General features: G+C 41.5%; 1 protein-coding gene across 5 annotated transcripts in view; it reads left to right on the forward strand.

Annotated features, from left to right (window-relative positions):
- Positions 1–454: 454 nt before the first annotated feature.
- The window catches only part of mink1 (misshapen-like kinase 1), a 28153-nt gene continuing 16479 nt past the window's right edge, over positions 455–12128 (forward strand). For all 5 annotated transcript variants that reach the window (XM_030100480.1, XM_030100481.1, XM_030100483.1 and 2 more), the window contains exons 1-11: positions 455–1811; positions 6106–6171; positions 6563–6745; positions 6837–6947; positions 7035–7125; positions 7226–7356; positions 7442–7496; positions 9998–10076; positions 11244–11419; positions 11542–11611; positions 11718–11928. In XM_030100480.1, coding sequence (XP_029956340.1) covers positions 1755–1811; positions 6106–6171; positions 6563–6745; positions 6837–6947; positions 7035–7125; positions 7226–7356; positions 7442–7496; positions 9998–10076; positions 11244–11419; positions 11542–11611; positions 11718–11928 — 1230 coding nt within the window. In that variant the 5' untranslated portion in view covers positions 455–1754. The remainder of the gene's footprint in view (positions 1812–6105; positions 6172–6562; positions 6746–6836; positions 6948–7034; positions 7126–7225; positions 7357–7441; positions 7497–9997; positions 10077–11243; positions 11420–11541; positions 11612–11717; positions 11929–12128) is intronic.

Genomic DNA, 12128 nt, shown 5'->3' on the forward strand with positions numbered 1-12128 from the left:
TATTGACAAAACTCTCCCCCAAAGTCACCAGGTATGTGAGATATACAACTAGAAGACCTGGGATCTGTGGACTGATGGACTGAGGGTTATTATTCTGCTCTGTATTGCTGCTTTCAAGAGGCTGACTGATATTCACTCCGTCTGCATGGAGCAACATAATGCATGAATGTAGAACATGCAAATCACACCCAGAAAGGTGCCAAGCACTCCAGACCATGCAGCCTAATCATTGTTCTCCCTGAACTGTAGAATGATGTGTTTTTTCACTGAGTATTAAAGGTTCTGTGAGGCTGCAGGGCTCTGGGGCCACTGCAGGACAGAGATGTGAGGGTGACCTCAGCTGCTCACAGCAGACAGCCAGCTGTGTAGGTGGAAGTCCACTGTAATTTCAGAGGTAATTTGTCCCTGCCGAAGCTCCGTAAGCCACCGAGAAGCAGAAAACACTTGAGGAGTGTGTCTGTCTGTGGATGTGTGTGTTGTGTAGCCAGTACGGCCCCGCAAGACTACATGAAGGCAGGCTGGGAGTGGGAGGGAGGACTCGAGAAGCAAAACATGGCGAAATAACAAGTTTGGCCGTGATCCGCAGTTAGAAAGTGCACCGTGCCTTGCAGCGTTCGGACTACGTTTTACAAGTTTCGTCAGATTTGGACGCCGGAATAACGAAAAGCGACGCTTAACTTTGAAGCGTCGAGTGCTCCGGTTTACAAGTATTACGGCGGCGTCGGCGAAAGCGTAGTGCCCGTCTGTCTGCCCGCCCGAGCCCGTGTTTTCCCCCGGAAGGTTGGCGGTGCTGGGCGCGACTGTCAACTCAGGAAAATGGATGAAGAAGGAAAGTTTATTCAGGAAAAGATTGTTTAGCCCGCTAGCCTAGCCGCGTTAGCTCCGCCGTTGACGCGAGACGGACCGCGCGCGCACCTGACGCGGTGTTCGGAGGGCTGCTCGCTCCGCCGCAAATTGAGGGATATTTAAGTCGTATTAACAAGTTTGGCAACTGCGGCGCCACTGCAAGGCGTATTTTAAAAGAGGTATCCGTTTAATTCTCCCCTCGGTGCTGTTCGCTGGGGATATTCCGGGCTCGGCATGACAGCCTGACAGTCGGTTCTTCGGTTCTGGTGCGGTGCGGACGGACCCGGACGCCATCACACCAGACGTTGCGTTCTCCTTAAAAAAAACAAACGCTGAGACACTCGTGATTTTTTTTAATATACTTTGTCAGCGGAGCTGCTAGTGTTACAGCAGCACGTCAAACATTTTTTCTCAGTTTTTCCTCCTTCCTGCGACGTGCTTTATTAAATCAGAGACAATTAGCTGGGATGTTGTTGAGCAGCGGAGACGCGGCGTCTTGTCAAAATGAAAGCAGCAAGGTGTTCAACAACAGTGGAGGTGCGCCGCAGCTAAAACCTGCCAGTTGTTAGATTTCTCCCGATGGCTGGCTGACGACGACGTTCGCAGTTTGATGAAATCTCCTGTATTAGGCTGAGAGACTGCGGCCGATATTTCTGTAAAAACAACTGCGGAGAACATTGTGGCTGTCGGCCGGAGTTGAGGCGAGCTAGCTGGGTGCGTCTGTAGCTCAATCTGCGATGTATCTGCTCCTCTGAGTCTTGCAACAGCTTCGCTGGACTCGACCACCACCTTGCTGCATTTTTTTTCCCGGATCGATTGCCAAAGGGGGGCACTTTATTCTTCCCCTTTCTAAAAGTACTTCTTGTTAAATAAGTGGCTAACTTGTTAGCTTCTAAGTTTGGCCAGCTATGTCTGAAAACGCCCCCACACGAAGCCTGGACGACATAGACCTCGCCGCTCTCAGGGTGAGTATTGGTATTATTATTATTACAAAATATGCAGCTGCATGTAATTTATGCAGATTTGTGCCAGACGGACTCATTAGATGCTATAACAGCTCGTCTCTGACACGAGCACCACCGTTTAACACCCACGCAACAAAGTTGAGGTGAGAGAAACACTCCTTGGCCTTGTGTGTTTACAGTTTCACATGTCCATCAGACACACAAAGGACCAAGATGTCAGCATTTTGTCTTGAATCTGATGGTTAAAAACCCCTTCCGCTTTTGTTTCCTGAGCTGTCACTTGATTTCACATCTTTTTGTTTTAATATTCCACACAGAAAGATCATGTTCACTATCTTGGTCCATTTAATAATATATTGTTTTTGATACTGTACATGCAGCTGTCATTTATAGCCTGGTTATTATTATTATTATTATATATATATATATATATATATATATATATATATATATATATATATATATATAAAACTGATCAAGTTCAATGGCATCTCCTAATACCCTGCTTATTGGGGTTTTGGCTTTATCCAGTCAACATCCAGGTGTTGTCACTGAGAAGATGCTAGAAGTGCTTCAGCAAGGAATTTAAACCCTCTCCTCTTATGTAGAGTTTATGGTTAGTTATGAGGTTTCTCTTTTCTTTTAGTTATAATGGAGGTGAGCCAACAGGTGTGTATTGCAGTGTACCAATGACACACCCATTTCAGCAATCCAAACAAGACCTTATTAATGCTTGAGATGAATCACAGCTTCCTCTTCCATGCCAAGCCATGGATTTTAAATATGGGTCTTGTTTTTATTTCATATTAGGTCAACTCTTGTGTTGTGTTGACGGAATGAAAAATTTACTGAATGTCACTGCTCCAACACAGGGAAGTCCTGATTCGGGTCTATCAGGGGTGATTTATTGCTGCATGAATGAAATCAATGCATTATCAAAGTGAAGTTGCTGAGGTAATCACTGGTGTGTGAAATTAGGTGTTAATTAAAACTAAGGATGTTTTTTTGCTATTTTATCTTGTATAAATTTGCAGGTGCTTCTGAATCAAAAAAATGTGAAAATCTATTGTTTTGTCAATTATTAGCGCATTGGCGTAAACAAACAATTTTACCATTGAAAAAGTAGTTATTATGCCCCCGATGAAGAACTGAAATATTGTCACATTTTAAGTTACAGTATTTTACTTAAAACTAAAAAAATAATGGTTTGTTTGATTAAAATTGAGAAATAATGGAAACCAATTAGCTTCACCTTACATTGTTTTCTAGATAGCAGGAATCTGAAGTGTAAATAAGTTCACTTTAGCTCTGTTTCAATGAAAATCTGCTCAGCGATAACTACCCTGCTAATCCATGAAGTATTAAAACAGTGTGAATTGTAAGCTAAGAAAAGTAATCATTACAATTGCTTTAAGTCACACACATACTGTGTTTATCCTTAAGCTATTACAAATGTGTTAAATGTATTTTCTTTATTTGTTTTGAGTATTTTCAATTTAGTGTTGTTTACTAGCTAGCATTATTTTCTTCGTTGTCGCATTGCAGCACAATTAAAGTGTGAAACTATTGGCAAAACATCACCCACGTGTGTTTGCAGTTTGTGCTGGAGAAAACTACTCTATGAAAGCAAAACATGGAGTTTTCAAAGTTCTCCTGTTAAAAAAATAATTGAAAAAAATCAGCGGGTCACATACAGCATTTGTGAGAAATGCGACTTGGTGAAGAAGTTGCCTAACGTTATGTAACAACAGTTTGATGTCTCATCAACACTGGATTTTGCTGCCAATCTGAGTACAGGGAAAAGTCAAGCCACAGCCAAAACGATGTTGATTACAGGTGACATAATTTCCATATCGACGCCTTCTGAGTTAAGGCCAAAGTCAGTGATTCTCAAACTTTTCGGTGTTCGTGTTAGTGCACACCACCTGAGACAATATGGAGCGCTCAAAATAAAACCATTACAGCTGACCTGAGCATGTCGGTATGTATTACTTTTGTACTTAATGTGAATTTCATATGCTGCAGTTTTTTTCATTCTGTTTTGATAATTCTATGAATTTTCTTCAAAAAATGGGAAGTTCGAACTATTTAGTTTAGGTTTTGTTATTTTACCCTCATAGTGTAATGTTGTGTCAGGCTGACAATTTCAGCAATTTCCTTTAGGATAATTCACAGCGTAGTGTTATTTTTAAGTTTGGTTAAGTTCTTTGATTTCATACACTGAATGCTGCTGAACAACAGCTTTCTGAAAATAAAGCCCACTAAGTTTAGTTGCATTAGAATAGTCTCAACTTTCTCTGCATGTGTGAGAAACACTTGCTCTAACGTCTACAAATGGTTTGGGTTTTAATAGGTTATGGCGAACGAACGCCACTCCCAAACTGACGGAACTAAACTTGAATGGAAATGGTGAACCGAATTTGTCTTGTCACGTTATTGTTACTTCAGATTGTAATTATTACTTCACATACCTTCCAGTCTAAAAGTGCTTCCCCACAAAATTGCTGTGGGCAGATTTTCGGGGTGTCTCAGTTGCGAATTTTGACGATCATAGCTGCTGTGTAACCTCAGATGGGGTCACTCATTTTTTTTTTTTCTTTTTTTTTGGAAGCTTATCACAGCTTGGCATTTTGGTTAGTTGATTGCATCTCTTTCAGAGTTCCCAATCATTATATCAAGCTTTCTTATTACTATGCTATCATTATATTCGCATAAAGTATCAGAGTTGTATTTCTATGCTTTAAGCAGGGATAGTTCTTCTAGAATGTCCTTATGGTTTCACTACTGTTTTGACTTTTTTTTTTTTTTTTGCAGTCTTTGCAGACAGTTTGTTCGTCTCTGTGTGCTCCTGTTCATACTTAACTGTACATTTCCCCTTCTATTGCCTCATTCCTCTCATCCCACTCCGTGCTGGATGTGGGTGAAGCTACCACCTCTGCCTTGCCACCCACGCTGTCATTACATTATTCCCTTCCATACCATTTTTCTATGGCTTCCTCTTTTACGTCATGGCTCCTTGTCTTTTTTTTATTCCTGTGCATAACATGCTTCAAAACCTTCATGGTGTATTTATGCCATTTCATGAGCTGTGTGCATTTACATCCGATATGTGGTCAGTTTTACAGCCGCAGCTTTCCTAAGTATATATATTTGCTGTTTTCCACTTAAATTCTTTGTCCTAGAGGAAAATATTTTCCTCCTTGTTGAATGCAGAAAAGCCATCATTGGAAATGGATGAAAGCAGGATAGGTCATGGTGTACACTCTAAACCCAAAGCAGCAGTCTCACCACCCACACATCTTCTTAAAGCCATATTGAAATTGCATGAAAGTGGAGCTGCTTGTCATTTTCCCTTGTCTCTTGGGGGAGGGGGTTGCATAATTGAGTCGACGCAACCTACTCCTCATTATTAGTGTCAACGAAATACGTGTTCGTGGCACAGAAATACTAAATGAACAAATCAAGAAAAGGCTGGAGTTGTGTCCATGCTGTCAGAATTCGTGTGTGTAACCTAATATCAATATCAAGAGAATCTGTGTGTCTGCTTCTTCCATGTGAAGTTTTGTGGGTGGTTTTGAGTGGGCAGTGAGGAAGATTGGGCTTAACTGTTCAGCATGGAAATGTAATGCTGGATTTAAATTGGCTTTAGTGGTTCTGATGAATGATTTCAGAGCCGTGTGTGTGTGTGTGTGTGTGTGTGTGTGTATATGACAGTACTCCTGATGGAGCTCACAGATCTGCGACTTTACTCACTGAAAAGTTGAACAATCTGAAATTCTGACTGAACATCACCTTAAATAATCTCGGCCTGCCGAGTGCTGCAGCAGTGTTTGTTTTCAGACTTGTTCTGTTTTAGCTTTTGTGCAAATATAACTGCAGGCTCACCGCAGCAGCTACTAGAACAGGTGCGGTTTGTAGTATTTTGGTATATAAAGGTGAGACTTCACCGAAGAAACATGAGTGTTACAGCATGAAATATAACCTCCATGTAGGGTCGGCATTGAAGTGTAAATGTGGAGGCTCCACCGAAGAACAAAGTGAGCGTCACCCACTGAAAAACCAAAATAAATACGGTGTGCTGTCATTGTAATTATGCATATTCACCAGTCGGAAGGAACCCTAACTGAATTGGTGATGAGTTTATTGAACGTCTTTTTCATTATGGAGATTTCTTCTACATTAAAGGTTGAATTAATGCAGCTAGCCCTGGCACAAATGATGAGTGTCCTGTTTTGACTGACTCTGAACCGTCCACATGTTGCATAACAAATGAACCTGCTGCTGTCTCCCATAGGATCCAGCAGGGATCTTTGAGCTGGTCGAGGTTGTCGGCAATGGGACATACGGACAGGTGTACAAGGTGAGCCGTGACACCGATCAGTTCTGAGGAAAAACTGTTTTCTTCTGATTAGTGCAGCATCTTATATTCTAAATTATGACACTGCTAAGTCAGATTCTTTGGTAAATGTTCTGTAGCGATGTTAATTTATTAGATTCTAGTCGATTTAGCATATTGCTATGTCAGTAAAAAATTTCTGCTGTCAGGCTGATAACTATGAAGTGTATTGACAAAGGAGATAAGAGTCTCAAGTGGAGGAAAATGTAAAATGAGAAGAGCAAAGTGATGCGAAAAAGCAATTAGTCTCAGTTTAATGAGTGAAAATGAAAGCGTTCCGGAAACATCCGGGTTTGTGGATATTTTTAAACTTTGCTGGTAGCTGGAGTGACGAGCCTGCTTGTCCCTAAATCAGGGCCGTCACGTGAAGACTGGCCAGCTGGCTGCCATCAAGGTGATGGATGTTACAGAGGAGGAAGAGGAAGAGATCAAAGCAGAGATTAACATGCTGAAAAAATACAGCCACCATCGCAACATCGCCACGTACTACGGTGCCTTTGTCAAGAAGAGTCCACCAGGACATGACGACCAGCTTTGGGTCAGTCTACCTTCCGTTCCTGCTCTCAAGACTTTACGAGAGAATGCAGCTCATTGATGTGGCTAAGAAGTTTGTGTTTTATCGTGCGTAGTTGGTGATGGAGTTCTGCGGGGCAGGATCGGTGACAGACCTGGTGAAAAACACAAAAGGCAGCTCTCTGAAGGAGGACTGGATTGCTTACATCTGCAGAGAGATCCTGAGGGTGAGAAGTCATTACAGCACCAGAGAAAACAGGCTTGCAACTATCTGTTGACCAATGTCGACTGTTTTTTTTTTTTTTTGTGGACAGGGTCTTTCTCACCTCCATGCTCACAAAGTAATCCACAGAGACATTAAGGGCCAGAATGTGCTGCTAACAGAGAATGCAGAAGTTAAACTTGGTAAGTCAAATCTTTGAAAAATTGCATGCCTAAAATAAATCCACTGTATTGTATGCTTTATGCTTCATACCCCTTCTGGTTCACTTTTTTTTTTCTACAGTTGATTTTGGGGTGAGTGCCCAGCTGGACAGGACTGTCGGTCGTAGAAACACTTTCATCGGCACGCCCTACTGGATGGCGCCAGAGGTTATTGCCTGTGACGAGAACCCCGACTCCACCTATGATTACAGGGTAACAGAATCAGCACTTTATGTGCATGAATAGTGCAGTGGGAACATGAATAGTACACTGACTACCCCCCCGGTGTATTTCACAGAGTGATATCTGGTCTTTGGGGATCACAGCCATTGAGATGGCGGAGGGAGCTCCTCGTAAGTATCTGCACTTTACGTACCTGTTCCACCGGTTTGCCGTTGACTCATGCACTTTCGTGCGCTCGGTATCGGGTCGTTTCTCACCGTTCCGCAGCCCATTCTGAAAGACCTCATGAATGAGTCCGTCTTGCATGTGCGCCATGCCTGTCTGTGCCTTCAGATGGACAGCTGACTCACTGTAATCAAGGTAGTGTAGTCGTGAGCTGGCAGTTGGCCTGTGGAGGCTGTTTGTGCAGATCTCTGTGGTGTGGTTTGCAGGAAGATCTGTCTGCCTGCAGATTTGGTGTGAAACCAAAGAAAATTACACAAGTGCTAAAACGTTTGGTAAATAATGTCTGAACCGGGAGCTTATCGGGCTTTATCTGCGTTTGACCAGTCGCTCATTTGCACCACAGAAAGTGATGCACATGCAGTTTGAGACTAGAATATAGTTTTCTTGCCGTTGAATCTTTAAGGCTTTTTTTGTAATCATGATTAAGTGACATTGAACTCCCATGACATGATAATGAAGACAGTCCTAGAAGTCCAAATCAACATTCAGTCTGTACAGCAGCTAGAATACTGTAAGTTTAACTCTAATTTGACATATTTATAGGAAGCTAATTGAAGACTTTTGCATTGAAAATTGCATGTTCGACCCAATTTACACAACTCTCAGACAAATAAAGGACATTCAGATTTTGGATATTTCAGTATGAACTGAATTCATCCTGATTTCATCTTCATGGTGGACAAACATCTGGTTTGTTGAGATTGCAGCTTCTACTACTCTGTATCACAGAACCTCAATGACGTGAGGGTGCTGTGTCTCAACAGACAATAAATCAATCTCTAAATGACATGAGGTGTTGTTGTCAAGCTATAATTGATGCTCAAGGCAAGTTCTTGAAACATCGACATTCTTTGTTGTGGTATATCCATCACTGTTGTTGGCTTTTGTTTCAATATATTGAGATGGAGAAAGTCCCGTTCCATCTTTTTACTTAAATATCCTACTTTCATAATCAGGCATCACTGTGAAATAAACATTTTACGTTTTCCATGAGTGTCACCCGAAAGCCAAATATCCCAAACTTTTTGTGAGTTGTGTGTTTCTCCAAACAAGGTATCGTACCTTTAATTCTCATATGGGAGCTTTTTCTTTCCATGGTCGCTCATGTTTGCTCATGTGGATCTGTTGGTTTTTCTCAGTGAAAGTGTCTAGAAATGACTATTTTATAGAAATAAAGCTGAATTGAATTGAATATGACTGGAGAGCATCGTTAAACATTACAGTGTGGAGTACACTTTACCATTGAAACTAAATTTCCACTACTGCCACACATAAAAACCTCCTGAAATCCTTTTTTTCCTTCTTCCTCCACATCGCCAATGGCAACTGCATGAAGCTCCTACAGACTCAGTTGCTGCTGCTGTGAATGACATAAGGGATGCAGGCCAACTGTCGAGCTGGTGTTGATGTACCGTTATAAATTATGCAGTGTGTGCTTACTCACTCCCTCAGTCTGATTACTGAAATATGTTTTCTACTTTAAAAACTTGCAATATTCCTTCGGATGAGACTGTGGCACCGATGTTTTAACCATTTGTCAGTGGACTTATTTGTTGATGAAAAGAAAGCATGAATGAATATGAAGTGAAAGGTTTCTTAATGTTTCAGGGTTTTGTAATTGCATTACATTAAGATTTTCTGAACTTCATGAGGTCACATAACAGATGTTTATGTGCAGTATTGATAAAAAGTTTGCTTATTTAATAAACACATTCCTTTTAATTTGTGGTGGAACATGCAAGTTGTTAAATTTAAAGATGTTTCTACTTACTACTAAAAGTACGAGTTGTCTGTACAGAGACTGAAAGGTAATCATTTGTCACAGCCTTTTTGAACAGTCTGTACAGTTTATTAGTTGAGAGCCTAAAGAAACTAAAGTTCACTCCGCGTACCTGATAAATAATTTAACGAGACCGCGGTATAACTCCGTGAACTAAATCCTGTAATCCAACAGGTTATTTATGGAACTGGCAATAACCTATCAGTGGGTGATCCATTCCTTTTCTTAAATGGATGCATGTTATACGAGGCACACGTGTGTATAACCGATTCCCTCAATGGCTAATGTGGCACTTAAAATGCCGCGCAGAAAATTACCCTCTCGCCTTTGGCAGTCTCAGTCACGTTGCATATGTCCAAAAGACTGTGTTACAAAAGCCTATTTACTGTGAGACTCTGAAGCTAACCAGTCAGGTTTAGCTACCTACCTACGCTGGGAACACAATGACTCACAGTCCTTGCTCTTACATTCAGTGTAACAATAAGCCCGAGGCACCAGGAAAGATTGGATAACAGCAGCTCTAACCATGTTTCAGGATACAAGAAACATGTAATGGTGGCTGGTATTGTTATAAACCACCCTGTGTGGAATACGTTTTCACTGATGTGCAGTTTTGGTCCTGTGGCTCTCTGCATCTGATTATCATCATGTCCTTTATTTCTGCAGCCTTGTGTGACATGCATCCAATGAGGGCCCTGTTTCTGATTCCCAGGAATCCTCCTCCAAAACTTAAGTCTAAAAAATGGTAAGTCAACACCTGCACTGTTTCCACTTCCTGCAGTGCTGTAAGCCACTTTCCCTGTTGACTTTCTTTATTATTCGTTTTTAATTGTAACACATTATTTGTCATTATGAAATCTATAAACTTATGGACATATTTGTAGTGTGAGTTAACAGTAGTGGTAAGAAGCTGCCTCACTAGACAATAGTCACAACCAGATGACTCCTTTACATGAAGTGTAGTTTACCCAGCTGTATACGATAGTGTTAGAATCAGCAAGACAGACTGCAAAAATAATAATGAAGCGCACAATTAGATAAGATATGCTTCAGGGACATGTGAGGTGGAACTGTGATTTAATGAAAGAAAGTTTGAAATGTCACTGAATTATAATGTGAAAACAGGTTAAGAACTTTAAAGGTAATATCAGATTGACTTTCTGCTCTCGTCTTTTCCTTACTACCTACTATGACTGCTTTTTGTGGAGTCCCACAACATCAGGCAGCGTCTGTGCTTCTACTTTACAATTGTAATATAATTTCTGCAAGTCAATGTGCTAATCATGCAAACGAATAAAGCCACACTTAAAGCGTTGCTCCTCTTCATAAAGGATCAGGTGAATAGGAATTGAAGATGATTAGCACTCCAACTTCTTGAACCCGAGCAACATTATTGACCTCATGCCAATGGTATTTACTGCACTATTGTAATGCATCGACATGTACTTCAGAGCCGGCATGTTCTGCTCACATTGAGTTTACTAAGATCAGAAGTATTTCCTCAGTCTCCTTATATACCATTGTTTACTCGTTTGTAGCGTCTCGTAGCTTCTCTGCCAGTTGACTCATTTTTGCCAGTAGAGCTAAATGGGTCAGTACAGAAACTAGTTTTTTTGAAATTGTCACAGAAAACAGACTATGAACTAAAGGCTTTAATTATTCTTCTTCACACTTGTATAACATATCTTGTTGTTTGAAGAAGAAAAAAACAGAAAAAGTGTGAAAGTTGCTAAGATACACTTTGTTCCACTTGAATCCGTGCTTTTATATCAACAGTTTGGACTATAATGGCCCTGTTGTTCAGTGTGCCGTGCCTCCATGCCCTCCTGCCTTCTCTGTTTGTCTCTCTACCTCTCTCTCCCTCTCTCTCTATATTGAACTTTCTCATGCTGGAACATACCCTTCTTCCCAGGTCCAAGAAATTTATTGACTTTATCGAAGGCTGCCTTGTGAAGACGTATCCCAGCCGGCCATCCACGGAGCAGCTGCTCAAACACTCCTTCATCAGGGACCAGCCCACCGAGCGGCAGGTCCGAATTCAGCTCAAAGATCACATTGATCGGACACGCAAGAAGAGGGGGGAGAAAGGTAAGTGAGATGCATTGAGCTCTGAAGAGTGCAGCACATTTTTAAAGTGGACCGCAAGTCGGTGGAGCACAATATTCAACAACAATGTTTTGACTTCTCTTCTTTTCCGATTTTCCTTGTAGAAGAGACGGAGTACGAATACAGCGGCAGCGATGAAGAGGATGAAAATCGTGGCGATGACAGAGAGTCAAGGTACTTGCTAGTTGTCAGATTCATACAAATTGGGAGAAGTTGACTCGAAGGAAGTGTGTAATTTGTCCTTTCTCATCTTTTGTTTTTGTTTAATTTTGGGTTTTAGTTCAATACTTAACGTTCCCGGCGAGTCCACCCTGAGACGTGACTTCCAGCGTCTGCAGCAGGAGAACAAAGAGCGCTCTGAGGCTCACAAGAGGCAGCAGGCCCAGTTGGCGGCTCAGCGCCGAGACCCCGAGGAACACAAGAGACAACTGTTGCATGACCGACAGAAACGCATTGAAGAGCAGAAGGAACAGCGGCGCAGACTTGAAGAGGTGAGAGATGCTTTTTCAAGGAAAGTTTGGTAATGTTGTAAATGTTTTTTAAAGAAAGTTAGATTTCATTCTAGTCATACATGTTACCCAGAAATAGCTTTTCTACAGTGCAAAAGTACTGAATTTAGAAAATGCTGGATTTCCATTCTTGATCCACTCCTTGAGAAAGTCGACCGACGTCTTGATTTCCTAAGACTGCT

The sequence above is a fragment of the Salarias fasciatus genome, chromosome 10 (assembly GCF_902148845.1).
Source record: "Salarias fasciatus chromosome 10, fSalaFa1.1, whole genome shotgun sequence".
Taxonomy (NCBI): domain Eukaryota; kingdom Metazoa; phylum Chordata; class Actinopteri; order Blenniiformes; family Blenniidae; genus Salarias; species Salarias fasciatus.